This window comes from Primulina eburnea, chromosome 18 (genome assembly GCF_022965805.1).
Source record: "Primulina eburnea isolate SZY01 chromosome 18, ASM2296580v1, whole genome shotgun sequence".
In the NCBI taxonomy this organism is placed as follows: Eukaryota; Viridiplantae; Streptophyta; class Magnoliopsida; order Lamiales; family Gesneriaceae; genus Primulina; species Primulina eburnea.
Genome location: NC_133118.1, coordinates 24748087 through 24769809, shown reverse-complemented (window position 1 = coordinate 24769809; position 21723 = coordinate 24748087). Strand labels below are relative to the sequence as shown.

Genomic DNA, 21723 nt, shown 5'->3' with positions numbered 1-21723 from the left:
GCTTGGTTAGGGTCTAAGGTCATGGTCTAGGGCTTGGTTAAGAGCTGGTTCGAGCCGTGGTAAGTTTGGAGCCCTATAGAACCCAAACGTGTCCAGAAGCGGCCGAATAGAGCCTAGAGTTGCTTGTCTTGTTTCGGGATGGTTTGGGGATGTTCCAAAGGTGATTATAAGGCTATGGATAGTGTGTTAGGTTGCTGGTTAAGGTTGATTCAAGTCACGAGTCGTGGGGGTAAGTCGCAATTCGTTTTATTTTATTCGGGAGTCATACAAGTAAGACGCAAGTTTATGGAATGCTTTGAATTGTAAGTTTTAAGTGGTGGTAGTGGGTCTAGAGGTAGATCCAACTAGGTATACGATGTTCTTAAATAAATATAACGTGAAAAAATATTTGTTTTTAGGTATGTAAGTTGTTTTGTGGCCAAATTATCAATGTACGGGTCTGGAAACCGGAGAACGTGTTCGGGGACCTTTCCAACTTATCTTATGAGTGGTAATAGATATACAGTCCAAAGGCTGTGGTGATCCTTGCCGGCCAAACGTTGTGGTGTTAGTTTGATCAAACGAATTATTTATGGTGCCACATTTCTATTAGCAGCTCTACGCAAAATGTTTAAATTTGTTATGTGTAGCAAAACATATTTTATGAAAATGTTTATGCAGGAAAGCCACGTCATATATATTTATGCCTAGATAACTTATGTATCAAGTATTTTTAAACTGATGAATTTGTATTATTTATTATTTGTTATTAACATTTTATGCACGCTGAATCGTTAGACTCATTAGACTTGATTGATGCAGATGACGTTGTTGATGAGACTGTAGGTGATTACCAGTTAGCAGGCTCGGACCATAAGTAGTGCATGCCCGATGACCTTGTAATTTATGAGCTTTATGCATGTTAAAACTTATTTAATACTCTAATTTATTTTATTACATTTTGGTTGGGAAAAAATTATTTCTTTGAATGTTTTAAAAATATTTTATGGATGTCGACGTGGATAACTTTTTTTACGTCTCAAAATATTCATAATTTGAATTTTTCATATTTTTTAAGTTTTGAATATTAGGTTTATTTGTTTGCGATTTTCAAAAAGGTGTATATGTTTTTATTGAGTTTAAAAAATAAGAGTTATAGATTTTATTAGATAGAAAATTTTTATTTTCCACATATTTTAAATATTAAATGAAGTTTGTTATAGTACAACTCGTTACAACCCACAATTCATCAAGTGGGGTCGAGATGTGCCCAATTTATTTTAACAGCTCTATTGATGTGTTAGTGTTGTGTGCTAATGTTATATCTATAAAGTTTAACTCAAACATCTTCAAATCTTAATTAATAATATAAAATAAATGTTTTGTAAGTCATTCAAATAAGTAAAAACAATATATCAACCAAATTCAAACCAGATTTTTTGATTGAATATGTTTCTTATGATATGGTCTCACGAGTTTTTAGTGATGAGACGGTCAATCCTGTCAATATTCATAATAAAAAATAATTATTTTTCATGGACGATCCAAATAATAATCACGATAAAAGTAATATTCTCAATATAAAAAGTAATATTTTTTCATAGATGATCCAAATAAAAGATTCGTCACACAAAATACGACACGTGAGATCGTCGCACAAAAATTTTTTCCTTCTTGATCATTCGATCACAACAAATATTATACCCCAAATTTGTCCAACTTAATGACTCAATTTTTTTCCCCAAACTTAAATACACACACAACACACACACTGAGTGAAGTAAAATAGCTAGAGAAATCCAACTTTGTCTTCTTTTGCATCTCAATTTGAGTTTCATTTGGCATTTTACCATTTCTTCTTTTTCATGGTCTTCCCTCCGCCAAAGATTTACCACACGTGATATCGGCGGAAAATCTCCTCGAAAACCATCCACAATTCTGTAGATTATGGAGCATTGATTCTCCCGTGGTAGAGACGAATCTCGATCACCGAGACCCGATGATGAAGTTTACGCCAAATTTTGTCACAAATCTAGATCTGCGGTGATCTGGTGTTCCTTTTTTTGTGTTTATATTTTCGTAAATTTGAATTTGGGTTCAAACTCAATTCTCAGATCTAAGGGTTTAAAATTTGAACAACGGAAAGGGGGGGGTTGTATATTTTTTTTTATAATAATTATACAAAAAATGCCTGGTCATGGGGATTTGGATAGGCAAATAGATCAGTTGATGGAGTGCAAGCCGCTGTCGGAGGTGGATGTGAGGTCTCTGTGCGAGCAAGCGCGAGCAATTTTAGTGGAGGAATGGAATGTGCAGCCGGTGAAATGCCCCGTGACAGTGTGCGGTGATATTCACGGACAGTTTTACGATCTGATCGAGCTTTTTCGAATAGGTGGAAACGCTCCCGATACTAATTACCTCTTTATGGGAGACTATGTTGGTGAGCTTTACATGGATTTTGGGTAATTTTATGGAAGAGAAGCTTATCTTGGTTTGTGTTATTTGTGTGATGCATATGAACTGGATCTGTAGGAAGTTTTAGCTAATTTTTGAAACTTGGATAAATCGTAGATGGGTTTTCTTCTTGCTTTAAGTGTCCATCGTTGGTATTTTGGGAAGGTAAGTAATTTTTTACTTTATAGATGTTTCTAGTCTAGGCTAGAAAAATAAATTGGATAATCGATGTATTTGCTTGTGGGAAGTGAATTGAATTATGAGCATTAAATTGTGATGCCTAGATTGTTCCAGAGATATACATATCCTGGAAGAATAATCAACGAGGTGTGAATTAGAGCTGATTCCTTATCACATTTTATGGAATTTTACATTGCTTACAGGAATGACTATAATTTTGGAGTTTTCGCACTTGTGTTTTCTTTCATATTGAGGGAAGCTTTTAACACCTATCCTTCCAACATTTCCTTTGTTAGGTGTTTGAGTTTGGTCCCAATTATTGAATCATGCTTCACTAATAATGAATTTTATCTTGTGTATCCTTGTGGTACTCTTGCATCTGAATGATCCTTGGTGATGAGCAATATTTATGGTTTCTTTAGATAATAGAGTTCTATTATTTACTGGCCTGTCAGAAAGGGCATCTTAGCAGTTCTCTAATAATACATTTTGTGTAATGCAGACCGTGGGTACTACTCAGTGGAGACCGTTACACTTTTAGTTGCTTTAAAAGTTCGTTATAGAGATAGAATTACTATTCTTAGAGGGAATCATGAAAGTCGACAAATCACTCAAGTGTAAGACCTCTACTTTCTTCCATATGCTCTTACTGATAGATATCATTTGAAGTGGCATAAATTATCCTCATCTGCTAACCAGTTTGCTGCATTGGCTTTTGTTTCTACTGGATAAAATATGTTGTTACTGACACACTAGTGCTGTATGAAGCACATTGTTCATCCTTTCTGTATTTTTAAAAGACTGCCAAATACTATCTGTATGGTTAGCAAAATAAGTTAATGGTTAAATTGGTATAAATGCATAAACGTAATGAAAAGACGCGCAATTTACACTATAACCCAAAATTGACTGAGGAAATGGGCATCATTACTATTTTAGAGATCATATCTTTACATGGAATGAACTTTTTCCTTGATATCAGATCTGCTCACTGAATGTTTTTAGATGGAAAATTAAAGTTAGATATGTTCTTGAGCATTTCCAAATTTTGAAGACTATATTCTTCTTAATTTGATAATTTCCAGTTTTACTAATTCACCTTTTTTTCTTTGCTAGATATGGTTTCTATGATGAATGCTTGAGAAAGTATGGCAATGCCAACGTCTGGAAGTATTTCACGGATCTTTTTGATTATCTACCCTTGACTGCACTAATTGAGAGTCAGGTGTGGATTATAAGTTGCCACACTTCTCCGTTTTGATTTTGTCAATGGAATAACTTTATGTCTGACGTCTTGCAATGCTTCCTTCTAGATATTTTGTTTGCATGGAGGTCTTTCACCATCTCTCGATACACTAGACAATATCCGAGCTTTGGACCGTATACAGGAGGTACGGGGAATTTTTATTTTCGCTCGCTTTGTTATCGTTTTGGTAATGTATAGTATATCCTGTTTTTAGTATATTTTGTCCTTGGTTGTACGAGGCGATTTGGTTTGGAGTTGATATTTTGCGGGTCACTGTCCCTTCTCCTGAGCTATACTGCTATTTTTGTTCCAAGCTAAGAGATTGCCTCTTTGACATCTTTATGCTCCTGTGTGTTGTGAGTCATTTTCCAAAACATGTTCTTGATCTACATGCTTGTTGATTGGCTTGTAGGTTCCTCACGAAGGACCGATGTGCGATCTCTTATGGTCTGATCCGGATGACCGATGTGGTTGGGGCATATCGCCGCGTGGCGCTGGATACACTTTTGGTCAAGATATCGCGGCTCAATTCAACCACACCAATGGCCTCTCCCTAATTTCAAGAGCTCACCAGCTTGTCATGGAGGGCTTCAATTGGTGCCAGGTATGCTAATAATCTGAATCACACAATCGCATCAACCTTCATTTCTAACAACAGTATCATCACTCATTTATCCCTTTCATGTAATTGTAGGACAAGAACGTAGTAACAGTCTTTAGCGCTCCAAATTATTGTTATCGTTGTGGAAATATGGCTGCCATACTCGAAATTGGGGAGAACATGGATCAGAATTTCCTCCAGTTCGACCCAGCTCCTCGGCAGATTGAACCTGATATGACTCGCAAAACTCCAGATTATTTTTTGTGAACCCGAGACCTCTTTTCAGCCGTTTGTGATACTCATTTGCAGTTCTGCCAATGTTGATGTGTGTTAAGAGACTAGTAATTGTTTGTCGGGGAGTGATTTTCTTCATCATTCTTCTGTTGGGAGTTCACATAAGTACTCCATAGATCGAAGTAATGGCGGCAGGGGATTTTTTGGGTTGTATATTTCTTTCTTCCCCACCCCCCCAGAAAAATAGATGCAAAAAATGACTTGATAATATTGTGTGTTTGTGTAATTTATAAAGGATGGGGGAAGTAGTTTCCAATTTTATCCTGACAACTGATCATAATTTCATTGAACTGTACTGTGCTGTGCCCTTGGGCTTGCCTTCTTTGGGTTATCATAGAACTGATTGCACTAATTAGTTTGCTTGACTTATTTCATTCTTATTGGTTTGACAATTATTTATTTTCATTAGGAATGACTACGGATCAGATGTAAAGGGTTCTGATCTTTTTGGTCTGGGTATTTTAATTGAATTTTTTGTTTAATTTTTGTTATAAATGCATTGTTTAAAAAATAGAGATATATGTTATCTATTAAATTTTGGGTATGATTCGGATTGAGTATATGTTTAAGTACGAGTATGAGTTTTTCAAAATTTGATGGTTAGTGGACTCGGGATTGATGAAAAATATTTGATCAATATTCTAGCTTATAATTTTTGGCAAAAACTTGTATGAGAAACGGTTTCACAGGTCGTATTTGTGAGATTATTTTTTATTTGGGTCATCGAGGAAAAATTATTATTTTTTATGTTAAGAGTACTATTTTTTATTGTGAATATGAGTAGGGTTGATTCGTCTCATATATTAAGATCTGTGAGACGGTCTCACATGAGACTCACTCATAATTTTTTTGTTGTAGCAGATTGTGAATATGGGTAGGGTTGATTCGTTTCACATATTAGGATTTGTAAGACGGTCTCACATGAGACTCACTCATAATTTTTTGTTGTAGCAGATATTTGAAGTTATTTTGTAAGAAATAAATTCATTGGATAAAAATATTCGGTTAATATTCGACATACTATTCATAATTTTTAAATTCTTTTTTGTCTTCATTTTATTTGATTATGATGATTATTTTAGAATTTTTTTTAAAGAAAACATAAATTAAACAAATATGATTGATCAATTTATAAAAAAATTATGTTTCATTGTTTAACCAAGGGTAAATTAACCAAAAAGTATGTATTTGTGAGACAATTTCACGAATCTTTATCTATGAGATGAGTCCACCTTACTGATATTCACAATAAAAAATAATACTCTTAACATAAAATGTAATACTTTTTCATGAATGACCCAAAATAAGAGATCCATCTCACATAAGTTTTTGCCTTTAACCCTAAAATCTTGGGGCATACTATCATGATTTTAATTAGTCCTCTGAGCAGATTTTCATATCAAGGACATCCTACTGTCAATTTTTTTTTTTAATTCTAACTCTCCATTGCAATTAAATTGTTCATTAAGATTTTTTCTAATTTTTTTTGCATTAAAATTTTAATTAATTAAGAACTCTTTCCGTTTTTTCGTGCCACCCGTGACCATCAAAGTTTTTCTCCCTCCATCGATTCTTCAGGCAAGCTCTTCACTTCGGCGGTGACTTTCGTCCACCGACGGGATCATTCAGACATTTTGGAGATATCTCTCTTTTCCAATTGAGGGCTTCATCTTTCTAAAGCATCAAGGAATTTCTCCTTCCAACAACAAGTTTTTCTTCAAAATCGGTGAGACAAACTTCCGACGGCCGTTCCTAGATAGGCTAAGCAAACTTCTAAATCTGTCTAATGAATAATTAAATTCATTATCTTACCATTAAATAATTTAATCTCATTGATTAAAAAAAATCAGATCGGGAGCTTCGTTTTGGATTTGTGAACGACAAATTAGAGAGAAGAACATGAGAAAATATCCGATCAACGACCTGTGTAGGAGAAAGTCTTGGATCGACGACATGTTACTGAAGACGAAGGCATTCTCCTCGATTAAGTGTCATTTCTCTTTTCCGAGGTAATGTAAATTTTTAGGTTATTTTAAGTTTAATTGTGTGCATATTTGAGCTTCGTTTTGTATATTTGAGCTCATTTGAGCTTTGTTTTTGTAGACTATAGGTTTTTTTTATTAAAAAAAAAAGTTTGTTACAATGCAGGTATGATAATTTTTTTCTTCTGATGGATATATTCGAGATTATTATGAAAAAGTAAAAATTTATGACAAAAAGTAAAAATCTCAAACTCTCAAAATTTACCAAACTACACACTTTATAAAATTTTTCTCCCTTCTCAATTGTGAATTTCTTCACAAATGGTGAGTCTATTTATAGAATTTCTTTACAAATAATCTAAAAATAAATTCATCATTACATACATAATCACACACTAATTTTCAATATTCAACACCTAATTTTCAACATTCAACATTATAATTTTCAACACAAATATTTTTCACATTTTCAACACTCTCCTTTGTGATGATGATCATAATACAATGATTGTCTTCATTACGTGTTTTTATACTGTCTCGTTAAAACTAGGAAAAACGTATTGGGATAAAAACCATAGTAAGGGAAAACGAGTGCAGTCACATAAACTCTCCTCTCATGTTGACATGAACAATTCTTCATAAATTTCGTAGATTGCACATCTCAATATTATATATGTGCTTTCTGAATATTGTCGTAGAAAGTACCTTTGTGAAGAGATTTGATGAGTTTTTACTTGATTGAATGTGACGAACATCAATATATTTATTATTCTCAAGCTCCTTGGTGAATGCGAAGAACTTAGGAGGAATATGTTTAGTTCTGTCGTTTTTTATGTATCCTTATTTCATTTGAGCAACACATGCAGCATTATCTTCATATAGTATTGCAGGCTTCTTGTCGAATGATAATCCGCATGAGATTTGGATATGTTGGGTCATTGATTTTAACCACAGTTAATACAATAATCTCGGCATGATTTGATGAAGTTGTTACGAGCGTTTGTTTCTGTGAACGTCAAGAAATTGTAATGCCTCCACGAGTAAATACATATCAGTTTGGGAACGTTGCCTTGTGTGGATCAGATAAGTATCCAGCATCGGCATACCCAATTATGCTTGGATTAGCATCTTTTGAATATAAAAGTCCCAAGTCTGTTGTTCCTCGTAGATAACAGAATATATGTTTAATTCCGTTCCAGTGTCTTTTTGTTGGATATGTGCTAAATCTTGCCAATAAATTTACGACAAAAGATATATCAGGCCTTGTACAATTTGTAAGATACATAAGGGCACCGATAGCACTTAGATATGGTACTTCTGAACCAAGAATATCTTCATCATCTTCACATGGACGGAATGGATACTTTAATAATGTTTAATAATCTAACAACCATTAGAGTACTTAAAATGATTTGATTTATCCATATTAAAACGTTTAAGGATCTTTTCTGTATAATTTGTCTGGTGAACAAATATTCCACATTCTTTTTGTTCAATTTGTAAGCCCAGACAATACTTTGTTTTTCTAAGATCCTTCATTTCAAATTCTTCCTTCAAGTATGACACAACTTCTTGAATTTCCTTATTTGTTCCAATAATATTTAAATCATCAACATATACAACAATAATTACGCATCTGGATGTTGTTTTCTTAATAAAAACACAAAGGCATATTGAATTATTTACATATCTCTTTTTCATCAAGTGCTCACTTAGTCGATTATACCACATTCGGCCGGATTGTTTTAACCAATATAATGATCTGTGTAATTTCACAGAATAACATCTATGTAAGACGCATTTCTAAATTTTCAGATACCGCCATGATAATCAAATACCGAAACGTAATTACATCCATCACGGGAGAATACGTTTCTTCATAATCAATTACAGGTCTTTGAGAAAAACCTTGTGCAACAAGTCGAGCTTTATATCTTACTATTTCATTTTTCTCATTTCGCTTTCGAATAAAAACCCATTTGTATCCAACAGGTTTACACCTTCAGGTGTAAGGACTATAGGTCCAAAGACATTACGTTTATTTAGCAAATCTAATTCAACCTAGGATGGCATCTTTTCATTTTATCCAATCCTGCCGATTTTTATATTCACCAAAAGATTTTGGTCCATGATCTTCATTATCATTTATGATGTCGATTGCCACATTATAAGAAAATATATCATCAATTTCTTCTATATCTTTTCGGTTCCATATTTTTCCAGTATTAATATAATTGATAGAGATTTCACGATTTTCATTAGTTTGTGGTTCTGACAGAACATTTTCATCATCATGTGTTTCTTCAGGAACATCATTCTCTATTTTGTGATCATCGTGTTTCTCTATGAATTTTCTTTTTCGAGGATTTTTATCCTTGGAACCGACTAGCCTTCCACGCTTCAGGTGTTTAATGACATCATGAGTATCTTTAATTTGTTTCTTCGGAATTTCAATTCGAGTAGGGGCATTTGCAGCATGTATATATGATTTAGGTACCCTTTTTGTGTCTGCAAATACATCTGGTATTTGATTTGCTATTCTTTGCAAGTTCACAATTTGTTGTATATCTTTTTCACATTGTTTTGTTCTTGGATCCAGATGTAACAATGATGATACATAACATGTAATTTCCTTTTCGGTATGTTTCTGTTCTCCCCCTAACATTGGGAAGATTTTCTCATTAAAATGACAATCAGCAAAATGTGCTGTGAACACGTCGTCTGTCTGAGATTCAAGATATCGAATGATTGATGGACTATCATAACCGATATAAATTCCAATCTTTCTTTGAGGTCCCATTTTCGTTCGTTGCGATGGTGCAATATGCACATACACCATACATCCAAAAATTCTCAGATGAGAAATGTCCGGTTCTTTACCAAATGCAAGCTGTGATGGGGAGTATTTATGATATGCACTTGGTCTTATGCGAATTAATGCAGCAGCATGTAAAATTGCATGTCCCATATAGAAATAGAGGAGCTTTGTTTTCATAATCATTGGTCTAGCAATCATTTGCAGATGTTTAATCAATGATTCAACCAATCCATTATGTGTATGTACATGAGCAACGGGATGCTCAACAATGATTCCCATAGACATACAATAATCATTGAAAGTCTGGGAAGTAAATTCACCAGCATTATCAAGTCTATTTTTCTTGATTGTATAATCGGGAAATTGATTCCTCAATTTTATTATTTGAGCAAGTAATCTTGCAAATGCAACATTTCGAGTTGACAATAAACATACATGTGACCATCTGCTGGAGGCATCAATCAATACCATAAATTATCTGAATGGTCCACATGGTGGATGGATTGGTCCAAAATATCACCCTGAATACGTTCAAGAAACATTGGTGATTCAGTTTGGATTTTGGCTGGTGATGGTCTTATAATAAGTTTTCCAAGAAGAAATGATTTACATTGAAACTTATTATTCTGAAAGATCTTCTGATCTTTCAACGGATGACCATGTGTATTTTCTATAATTCTTCGCATCATCGTTGAACCAGTATGTCCTAATCGATAATGCCAATTGGTTAATATTGAAGAATTATCAACTACCATGTTTGATTCAATGTGACTTATATGTATATAATGCAATCCAGTAGGGAGCATTGGTAGTTTTTCAATCACATATTTCTTTCCTGATTTATATGTAATAAGACACATATATTTCTCATTCCCTTCATTCATTGTTTGAGTATCATACCCATGAGATTATATCATTAAAACTCAACAAATTTATTTTTAATTGTGGTGAATACAAAGCATCATTGATAAAAAAAATTTATACCATTAGGTAACAAAATTTTGCTTTACCGCATCCTTTAATTAAGTCTACAGGACCTGATATTGTATTCACTATTGTTTTTGTTGGTTTTAGTTCCAAGAAATATCTTTTATCTTGAAGAACAGTGTGCGTTGTACCACTATCAGGTATGCAAACTTCCATGGGATTAGTTCTTTGTTTAGCTTTATTCATGGCATTTTCCATATTTGAACTTCAAAAATATGTAACGAAAAAAAATTACTGACAATACATATGTAAATATAACACATATCATAATTGTACAATAAAATATTATCATATGAATACATGAAACATAAATTATTGTACATTTATATTCTACCACTATATTGTTCATTTTCAGAGAAATCATTGAGAAAATCTGCAGCATCAATATTTTTCATTTCTATCCCACCAACATATTGATCATTTCCAGAAAAATCATTCAGAAAATCAGCAGCATCAAAATGAGTTGAATCATTCAAACGGTCACTGCGTTCAGTGAATTTGGTCTCTTTTTCTTTCCTCTTTATCGATTCTTTATAGAGCTTGCAAAGGTGCTCGGGGGCTCGACAAATTCGAGACCAATGTCCTGGAGTGCCGCATCTGAAACAAGAACTTTCAAATCTTTTCGAGTGATTTTCATTAATACTCATGTTCTCATGATGTCTTTTCAGTGGGTGGTTTGTGACGCCCCTTTCAGATGAGTTATAAAAATAATTATCTCGATTGTTTTCAAAATCACGGCCTCGACCACGACCACGACCATTCCACGTCCACGTCCACGACCATGCCCTCGACCTCGACCAAAACCTTGTCTTTGAATTTAATTTTGGTTTCCAGGTTTAAATTCATTTTTACTTACAGCATTTACTTCTGGAAATGCTGTTGATCCAGTGGTCGAGACTGATGATTTCTCATTAGCAGCTCGTTGTTCTTTTCCGCCATAATAAGACAGGCGATGAGTTCAGAATATCTCGCAAATCCACGTACTCTATATTGTTGCTGTAGAGTTATATTTGATGTGTGAAACATAGAAAATGTTTTTTCAAGCATTTCCAATTTTGTAACCTCATGTCCACAAAATTTTAGCTGCGAGATTATTCGATACATCGATGAATTGTAATCACTAACTTTCTTAAAATCTTGGAATCTTAACATATTTTATTCATCACGGGCGGTCGGAAGTATAACTTCTCTTATATGTTCAAATCTTTCTTTTAATCCTTTCCACAGAGCCATGTGATCTTTTTCGATGAGATATTCACATTTTAAACCTTCATCAAGATGTCGACGCAAAAATATTATAGCTTTTGCTTTTTCTTGTGATAAAGATATACCATTTTCTTTAATGGTCTCGCTTAGACCTAATGACTCAAGATGCATTTCTATATCAAGAGTCCACGGCATATAATTTTTCCTTGTAATATCAAGAGCAATGAATTCGAGCTTTGCCAAGTTTGTCATGGTGGTACTAAAAAAATTACGATGCATTTTATTAGTTAACTAATATTGCAATACAAAGTAATGGATAAACAACAAGTACAAGCATTCATAAAATAAAGAAAACACACGAGGAGGATATTCTCCAATAAATACAAGACTCGTTGTAAGGCCTGAGATTATATCATTTTAATCCGAGATTATTTAATTTACGAATTTTGGAATGAGGAGTTAAATTCCATGATTTTTGGTAATTAATTAGGATTGAAATGGGATTAAAAAGAGTTTTGAGGGCTGAATTGCAAAAAGTGAAGAATCCAGGGGTTAAAATGCGATTAATGGATTAAGTGGACACTTGTCCTTTAGCTATGCAAGTTGATATATAAAGTTAGTATTCCTTTTATTCTTCCAGCGAGAAACCGAGGAAAAGATACAGAGAATGCTCGAATCTCCATTTTGCTTCGAATTGTGATTATACACTATCTGTATATTAGATTTTTAATCCGGATACAATACCGTGATCCTCTCGTCGACAGCTACAACTGGACGTAAGTTTCATTTAGTTTTATCATCATTTGAAAATATGATGTTGTAGGAATTTGATATAATTCATATATGATGTTCTGGATATGTTAGACATCGTAGAATCGAAGTCAGATCAGAAAACAGACTGATTATGGAATTGTTATGAATTTTTAGGGTATATTGATTTATACCAGACAGATTTGAATTGTGATTGGATTACGGATTGTATTGGATATGGGTTATGGATTGTAACTGTGATATGAGAATTTTGTATTGACGGAGATACTGAAATTGTACCGTTATACCGTGGATTTGGAATTAAATCCAGATTGATCAGATTGTTATGGAATTGACTAGTATATTGATATGAGATTATTGATATTGTCAGTACCAGACAGATTGTGAGTTCAGGATATCGACTGAGCCAGGAACCGACGAAAGAAAGGTATAAGTCAATGTGGTATTGGGAGATGGACTTGAGTCGGTTTAGACTTGGGTTTCCCTAAATCACATACTTTATTTTATTGCATGGATATTTGCATTAAATTGGCTAATGTACTTGTTCTCTTGAATTTAGATGACAGGTATTAGACGAGTTATCTTGTGACAGAAGTGCCGGATAGTGGTGGTATCGCCACGGCACATTGCACGATGTCTCAAGATAGGATATTAGCGATAGAGCTACAGTCCTTGACGGTTAGGTCAGGACACTGGATGTTTGGTTATATCGAGTAATGGAATATATTACGGAATTCGATATAGGAACACCATATTTGGTTATATCGAGTAAAGGGTATTGGAATTCTTCTATTACGGAATTCGATATAGGAATACCAGGGCACTGGTTATATCGAGTAATAGAGATTATGGTTCCATCCTTTACGGAATTCGATATAGGAATACCACATCTGGAAACCGGGATCCCTAGACTAGGATTGAGTCTAGTCTGAATTGTAGATCTACGAGTATTGTCGACAGCATGATATTGATTATGTTTCAGATTTGTTACATATTCTGTTACCTGATTACATGCTTTATATTTGTTTATATGATTGCATGTTTCGTTGATTTATACTGGGATTTATTCTCACCGGAGTTATCCGGCTGTTGTCTTGTCTGTATGTGTACTTGACAACAGGAGGGACAGGATCAGGGTCCAGGAGATGAAGAGAGAGATCGTGATTAGTGTGGTGGCACTGGACTTGGACTAGAGATAGGGTTGAACACTCGATAGTAGTTGTTAAACCCTAGTTTGAATAAATGTTTGTAATACAGGATGTGTATTTTATATATACTGATATGTATATATATGCCTTGATTTCACTACGTTCCGCACTTTAAAAAGAAAAATTTTTAGACCCTGTTTTATAATTGATTAATTAGTCCCAATGATGATTAAGAACTTGATTAGCGTCCGGGACCCCACAACAGGTGGTATCAGAGCGATAGATCCTTGAGATTGAGATAGGAGATAGTGAGCGGGGTAGAATGTGTTTTCTTTCCTGCTTTAGATTGCTAGCATGATTCCTGTTTTAATACATGTTACCTGACTTATCTGCTATTGATATGGTATTGTGTATTATTGGAATGGATCAGCTGTAAGATGATCCAGGGAGGCTTGAAATAGGATTATTGTTGGAACTGCTAACCCTTTTGGTTATCAGATATGCCTCCGAGGAGAATGCCAGAACAGGGGAGTACCTCGAATCCTCCCATGGATGTGACACCTACAGCAATGGAGAAATTGCTGAAACGGTTTCAGTCATTTCATCCACCGACTTTGAAAGGAACGGAGAACTCCGTGGAATGTGAAAGTTGGTTGGACGATATTGAATCACTGTTTGACTCTTTGGAGTATACTGAGGAAAAGAGGGCGAAACTGATAATACACCAGTTGCATGACGTTGCTAAACACTGGTGGATCACGACTAGAAGGGCATTGGAACAGAGAGGTATGGCCATTACCTGGAATGTGTTTAAGACTGAATTCTATCTACGGTTCTTTCCAGTTTCTTATAGGAAGGACAAGGGAGCCGAGTTTGCGAACCTGAAACAAGGCCAGTTGAACATTGAGGATTATGTGGCTAAGTTTTCTACTCTGCTCCGATTTGCCCCTCATGTGGCAGGAAGTGATGAGGCCGTAGCAGACCAGTTCATAAATGGCCTAAATCCTGAAATTTTTACTCTGGTGAATACTGGGAGGCCCAACAACTTCACCGATGCCCTAAACAGAGCCAAGGGAGCTGAGGCAGGCCTGATGAGGCAGAGAGAGGCTTCGTTTGTGCTTCCAGCACCGGGACAACAACCACCTCCTCGATTTGAAGGTGGCAGCAGCGGTAGTACCGGGAAGAAGGATTTCTTGAAGGCTAGAGGAAAGCAATTCAAGAAATCAGGGACTACCTCGTCCAGTTCGAGTGGCTCTAGACAGACCGGTCAGAGCCAGAGCTATGCAGGACCATACTGTGGTACTTGTGGAGGGAGACATTCCACAGACCAGTGCCGAGGAGTAGTTGGCAGCTGTCGTATCTGTAAACAGCAGGGACACTTTGCCCGAGTGTGTCCCCAGAGGAGTGCCCAGGGATCACAGGCTGCTGAGTCGTCTGGATCAGCGGCTCAGACAGGGAGACGATCTTCTGCTGTTCATTCCTTTCAGCCAGCACCGTCTACTCTGTCACAGCAGAGGCCAGGAGGGGGCCAGATCGCGAGCCAGCCTCCGAGACAGCAGGCCAGAGTTTTTGCTTTGACCGAGGAGCAGGCACAAGATGCACCTGATGATGTAGTTGCAGGTAACTGTTTTATTTCTGGTTATCCTGCTTATGTACTGATTGATACTGGTGCATCACATACTTTTATGTCTGAGCGATTTGCTTTAATGCATTCATTGCCTGTTGAGTCCTTAGCTACTGTAGTATCTGTCACGTCTCCGTTAGGAACAGGTTTGATATCGGTGAAATCTGTGAAATCGTGTATACTGCAGTACGATGGGCATACGATTGAGTTAGACTGTATTGTGCTTGGTTTATCTGATTTTGATTGTATTGTCGGTATCGACATGTTGACCAAGTACCGGGCTACAGTCGATTGTTTCCACAAGATAGTTCGATTCAGACCTGAGATAGCTAAGGAGTGGAAATTTTATGGTAAGGGTTCTAGGGCTAGAATTCCTTTGATATCTGCAATAAATATGACTCGATTATTGCAGAAGGGAGCGGATGGATTCCTGGTATATTCAGTTGACTTACTGAAAACGAGCCCAACATTGGCGGATTTGCCAGTGGTGTGCGAGTTTACTGATGTCTTTCCAGACGAGATTCCTGGATTGCCTCCGATTCGAGAGATAGACTTCAGCATTGAATTGATGCTAGGAACCGTTCCTATTTCGAGAGCTCCTTACAGAATGACACCGATCGAATTGAAAGAATTGAAAGAACAGTTGGAGGATTTACTGGCCAAGGGATATATCAGACCGAGTGTATCTCCTTGGGGTGCTCCAGTACTGTTCGTGAGGAAGAAAGATGGGTCGATGAGACTTTGTATCGACTACCGGCAACTGAACAAGGCAACGGTAAAGAATAAATATCCATTGCCTCGTATTGATGATCTGTTTGATCAGTTGCAAGGTTCATCGGTGTATTCCAAGATCGACTTGAGATCTGGATACCATCAACTGAGAGTCAGGGATTCTGATATCTCAAAGACAGCATTCAGAACCAGGTATGGACATTATGAATTTATTGTCATGCCATTTGGTTTGACGAATGCCCCGGCGGTATTTATGGGATTGATGAACCGCGTCTTTCAGAAATACTTGGATGATTTTGTTATCATATTCATTGATGATATATTGATTTATTCGAAGAATATGATTGAGCATGCTAATCATCTGAGGATGGTGTTGAGAATTTTGAGGGCAGAGAAACTGTATGCTAAATTGTCAAAATGCGAGTTTTGGCTGAAACAGGTTGTGTTTCTGGGTCACATTATATCGGGAGACGGTATATCAGTTGATCCCAGTAAGGTTGAGGCAGTGATTTCTTGGCCGAGACCTACATCTGTGCCGGAAATCCGCAGTTTTATGGGTTTGGCAGGATATTATCGTCGATTTATTAAAGATTTTTCGAGTATTGCCAAACCGATTACGCAGTTGACTCAGAAGAATGCTCCGTTTAATTGGTCTGAAGACTGTGAGACCAGTTTTATTGAACTGAAGAAGAGATTGACCAGTGCGCCTGTGTTGACGATTCCTTCAGGTACTGGTGATTTTGTGGTTTATTGTGATGCATCTCATAGAGGACTGGGATGTATACTGATGCAGCGAGGGCATGTCATTGCCTATGCCTCGAGACAATTGAAACCACATGAGACCCGTTACCCAATTCATGATCTTGAATTGGCAGCCATAGTCTTTGCATTGAAGATATGGCGACATTACCTCTACGGTGAGAAATTTGAAATATATTCTGATCACAAAAGCTTGAAATATCTGTTTTCACAATCTGAATTGAATATGAGACAGAGAAGATGGCTGGATTTATTGAAAGACTTCGATGAAATCAAGTATTATCCAGGGAAGTCCAATGCAGCAGCTGATGCACTGAGTCGAAAGGTATGTGCACTATCCTTATCGACGATTGGTGTATCGAATTTGATTGAAGATTGCTGTTTGTCTGGATTAGTATTTAAGACAGATCGTCAGCCTCTGAGATTGTGTGCTGATCGAGCTGAACCAGAGCTACTTTTGAAAATTAAAGAAGCTCAGAAAGTTGATCAGAATGTAAAGAATTCTATTGCGATGGTCAAAACTGGACATCAATCGGAATATCAGGTTCGTGACAATGTCTTGTATGTGAATAATCGTATTGTTGTGCCAAATGTTTCAGAATTGAGACAGCGAATACTGACAGAAGCGCACAACAGTCGTTTTAGCATTCATCCTGGTGGCAGGAAAATGTATAATGATTTAAAGACACAGTATTGGTGGAAACAAATGAAATCTGATGTGACTGAATGTGTAGCCAAGTGTCTGAATTGCCAACAGGTGAAAGCTGAAAGAAAGAAACCAGGAGGATTGTTACAGAGTTTGTCCATTCCTGAATGGAAATGGGATCACATTTCCATGGATTTTGTGACGCAGTTGCCGAGATCCTCACGAGGTTGTGATGCGATTTGGGTCGTGATTGATCGATTGACCAAATCTGCTTGTTTTATTCCATACAAAATGACCTACAGGTATGACCAGATGGCCGATGTTTATGTCCGAGAAGTGATTAGATTGCACGGAGTGCCGAAGTCGATTGTTTCAGACCGTGATCCTCGGTTTACTTCGCACTTCTGGCAGAGTTTGCAGCAAGCTCTTGGTACGAAGTTACATTTGAGTACCGCATATCATCCACAGACTGACGGACAGTCAGAGCGTACGATCCAGACATTGGAAGATATGCTGAGAGCTATAGTGCTGGATTTTAGCACTAATTGGCAAGAAGCATTGCCACTTTGTGAATTTTCGTACAACAATAGCTATCAGACTAGTATTGAGATGGCTCCATTCGAAGCGTTGTACGGAAAGAAATGCAGATCCCCATTATATTGGGATGATATCTCTGAAGTTCCTGAGACTGGACCTGATATGATCAGAGATATGACTAAGAAAGTGAAATTAATTCAGAAGAAAATGAAGGCAGCCCAAGACCGACAAGCCAAATATGCCAACCTCAGACGACGACCGTTGGTATTTGAGGTAGGAGACCGAGTATTCCTAAAGATTTCTCCTTTCAGAGGTGTTGTCAGATTTGGCAAGAAAGGGAAATTGTCACCACGATACGTTGGTCCTTATGAGATTCTTGAAAAGATAGGAGATCGTGCCTATCGACTCGCATTGCCGCCTTCATTATCTGCGATACAAGATGTTTTTCATGTATCTATGCTGCGGAAATATCTCCCTGATGATTCTCATGTGATTCCGCCAGACGAGACTGAGCTGGATGAGACATTGAGTTATGTCGAGAAGCCGATCCGGATTATCGATCGTAAAGAAAAACAGCTCAGAACAAAGATGATTCCGTTGGTGAAAGTTCAATGGACTCGTCATGGCGTTGAAGAAGCTACATGGGAGACTGAATCTGATATGAGACAGGAATTCCCAGAGTTATTCCACTGATGTGAGTTTACTATTTCAGTTTCTGATATGATTGCCTGGGAGATGATTGCTTGAGATTTCGAGGACGAAATCGTGTCTCAGAGGGGGAGAATTGTAAGGCCCGAGATTATATCATTTTAATCCGAGATTATTTAATTTACGAATTTTGGAATGAGGAGTTAAATTCCATGATTTTTGGTAATTAATTAGGATTGAAATGGGATTAAAAAGAGTTTTGAGGGCTGAATTGCAAAAAGTGAAGAATCCAGGGGTTAAAATGCGATTAATGGATTAAGTGGACACTTGTCCTTTAGCTATGCAAGTTGATATATAAAGTTAGTATTCCTTTCATTCTTCCAGCGAGAAACCGAGGAAAAGATACAGAGAATGCTCGAATCTCCATTTTGCTTCGAATTGTGATTATACACTATCCGTATATTAGATTTTTAATCCGGATACAATACCGTGATCCTCTCGTCGACAGCTACAACTGGACGTAAGTTTCATTTAGTTTTATCATCATTTGAAAATATGATGTTGTAGGAATTTGATATAATTCATATATGATGTTCTGGATATGTTAGACATCGTAGAATCGAAGTCAGATCAGAAAACAGACTGATTATGGAATTGTTATGAATTTTTAGGGTATATTGATTTATAACAGACAAATTTGAATTGTGATTGGATTACGGATTGTATTGGATATGGGTTATGGATTGTAACTGTGATATGAGAATTTTGTATTGACGGAGATACTGAAATTGTACCGTTATACCGTGGATTTGGAATTAAATCCAGATTGATCAGATTGTTATGGAATTGACTAGTATATTGATATGAGATTATTGATATTGTCAGTACCAGACAGATTGTTAGTTCAGGATATCGACTGAGCCAGGAACCGACGAAAGAAAGGTATAAGTCAATGTGGTATTGGGAGATGGACTTGAGTCGGTTTAGACTTGGGTTTCCCTAAATCACATACTTTATTTTATTGCATGGATATTTGCATTAAATTGGCTAATGTACTTGTTCTCTTGAATTTAGATGACATGTATTAGACGAGTTATCTTGTGACAGAAGTGCCGGATAGTGGTGGTATCGCCACGGCACATTGCACGATGTCTCAAGATAGGATATTAGCAATAGAGCTACAGTCCTTGACGGTTAGGTCAGGACACTGGATGTTTGGTTATATCGAGTAATGGAATATATTACGGAATTCGATATAGGAACACCATATTTGGTTATATCGAGTAAAGGGTATTGGAATTCTTCTATTACGGAATTCGATATAGGAATACCAGGGCACTGGTTATATCGAGTAATAGAGATTATGGTTCCATCCTTTACGGAATTCGATATAGGAATACCACATCTGGAAACCGGGATCCCTATACTAGGATTTAGTCTAGTCTGAATTGTAGATCTACGAGTATTGTCGACAGCATGATATTGATTATGTTTCAGATTTGTTACATATTCTGTTACCTGATTACATGCTTTATATTTGTTTATATGATTGCATGTTTCGTTGATTTATACTGGGATTTATTCTCACCGGAGTTATCCGGCTGTTGTCTTGTCTGTATGTGTACTTGACAACAGGTGGGACAGGATCAGGGTCCAGGAGATGAAGAGAGAGATCGTGATTAGTGTGGTGGCACCGGACTTGGACTAGAGATAGGGTTGAACACTCGATAGTAGTTGTTAAACCCTAGTTTGAATAAATGTTTGTAATACAGGATGTGTATTTTATATATACTGATATGTATATATATGCCTTGATTTCACTACGTTCCGCACTTTAAAAAAAAAAATTTTAGACCCTGTTTTATAATTGATTAATTAGTCACAATGATGATTAAGAACTTGATTAGCGTCCGGGACCCCACACTCGTGAGTATGATAACCAAAATAATTAAAAATAACCTTGAGAAAGCCATCTTTTTTTTTCTTCGAAAAATTTGATGAAGAATAATTTTTAGAGAAGAAGAGAAAGTTGGAGTGATTGAATATGTTTGTGAGATCATATTTATAGGGCAAAAACTAGCCGTTTTGTTATTTTTTATGACCGTTAGTGTACAAAAAAATAAATGTATGTATTTGTGTAATTTGGTAATAATATGGTGTATATAATATTAGTTATTGTTAGCTTGTCTTTCTCTTTATTTGTTACAATTCTAGGTGTAGATTTAGTCTAGATCTCTGTAACAATCATTCCTATTATTTAGGAAATGGTTATATCATTTAGGGAGATGTTATCTAGGTTTGTTACATATGTTTCTCTATATAAGGCTTGTAAACTCTAGTTGTAAGATAACAGAGAGTTCTGCATTGATTTTTTTAAACTTACATGGTTGTCAGAGCCTTGCGGTTTAATCGAGTAGAGAAAAAAATGCATTCTATTGCACTCATGGCTGGAGTATTGGGAGGTAATAACTCAGAGGTAGGATCGGAATCCTCTATACCTACCTATCTCACAGCCCCCATTATCCCTCACTCTGATAATTCCTTTTCCGGCGCCATCACTGCATTCAAACTTAATGGTCGAAACTTTGTTCCCTGGTCTCTATCGGTTCAGATGGTAATTCTTGGAAAAGGGAATTTCGGATATCTCGATGGGTCAATCCCTTCCCCACCCTTGGATGACCCTTCGTTTGTTGCCTGGGACATTCAGAATTCTCTGGTCATGTCCTGGATCATCAACTCCATGGAAAACCGGATCGGAGAACTCTATCTCATGTACGGGACTGCCTCTGCCATTTGGTACGCTGTCAAACTGGGTTATTCAGACCCAGAAGACTTATCTCAAATGTTCGCTCTAAGGACCGGCTGATGCACGTCTCCATCGTCTGATTGGAAAGAACCGGCTGATGCACGTCTCCATCGTCGCATGCTAGAGAAGGAGCGCACATATGATTTTCTTGCTGGTCTGAATCCCACTTTGGATGAAGTTCGCGGTCGAATTTGCTGAAGTACGTCGAGAGGAACCTCGCAAATCTGTAATGATCGACCCCAACGAGCCTTCACCTGTTGATTCATCGGCTATGGCGGCTCGGGCAGGTGTGAGAAGGGCAAGAA

General features: G+C 36.6%; 1 protein-coding gene and 1 long non-coding RNA gene across 2 annotated transcripts; both read left to right on the top strand.

The window, feature by feature from the left end:
• Nucleotides 1-1778: 1778 nt before the first annotated feature.
• Nucleotides 1779-5015, top strand: LOC140820316 (serine/threonine-protein phosphatase PP2A-2 catalytic subunit). Its single transcript, XM_073180664.1, has 6 exons — nt 1779-2419; nt 3116-3230; nt 3730-3838; nt 3927-4004; nt 4272-4463; nt 4554-5015. The coding sequence occupies exons 1-6, from the start codon at nt 2167-2169 to the stop codon at nt 4725-4727; spliced, it is 921 nt and encodes a 306-aa protein (XP_073036765.1). The 5' UTR covers nt 1779-2166; the 3' UTR covers nt 4728-5015.
• Nucleotides 5016-6297: 1282 nt separating this feature from the next.
• LOC140820272 (uncharacterized) lies at nt 6298-20306 on the top strand. The gene is made up of 3 exons (XR_012115397.1): nt 6298-6480; nt 6605-6763; nt 20248-20306. It is a non-coding gene; the product is annotated as an uncharacterized lncRNA (long non-coding RNA).
• The last annotated feature ends 1417 nt before the right edge of the window (nt 20307-21723 follow it).

Coding starts and splice junctions, on each gene's coding strand:
- LOC140820316 (XM_073180664.1), top strand. CDS start 2,167: ATGCCTGGTCATGGGGATTTGGATAGGCAAATAGATCAGTTGATGGAG. Junction 4,005..4,271: donor CTTTGGACCGTATACAGGAG/GTACGGGGAATT, acceptor ATTGGCTTGTAG/GTTCCTCACGAAGGACCGAT. Junction 4,464..4,553: donor AGGGCTTCAATTGGTGCCAG/GTATGCTAATAA, acceptor ATGTAATTGTAG/GACAAGAACGTAGTAACAGT.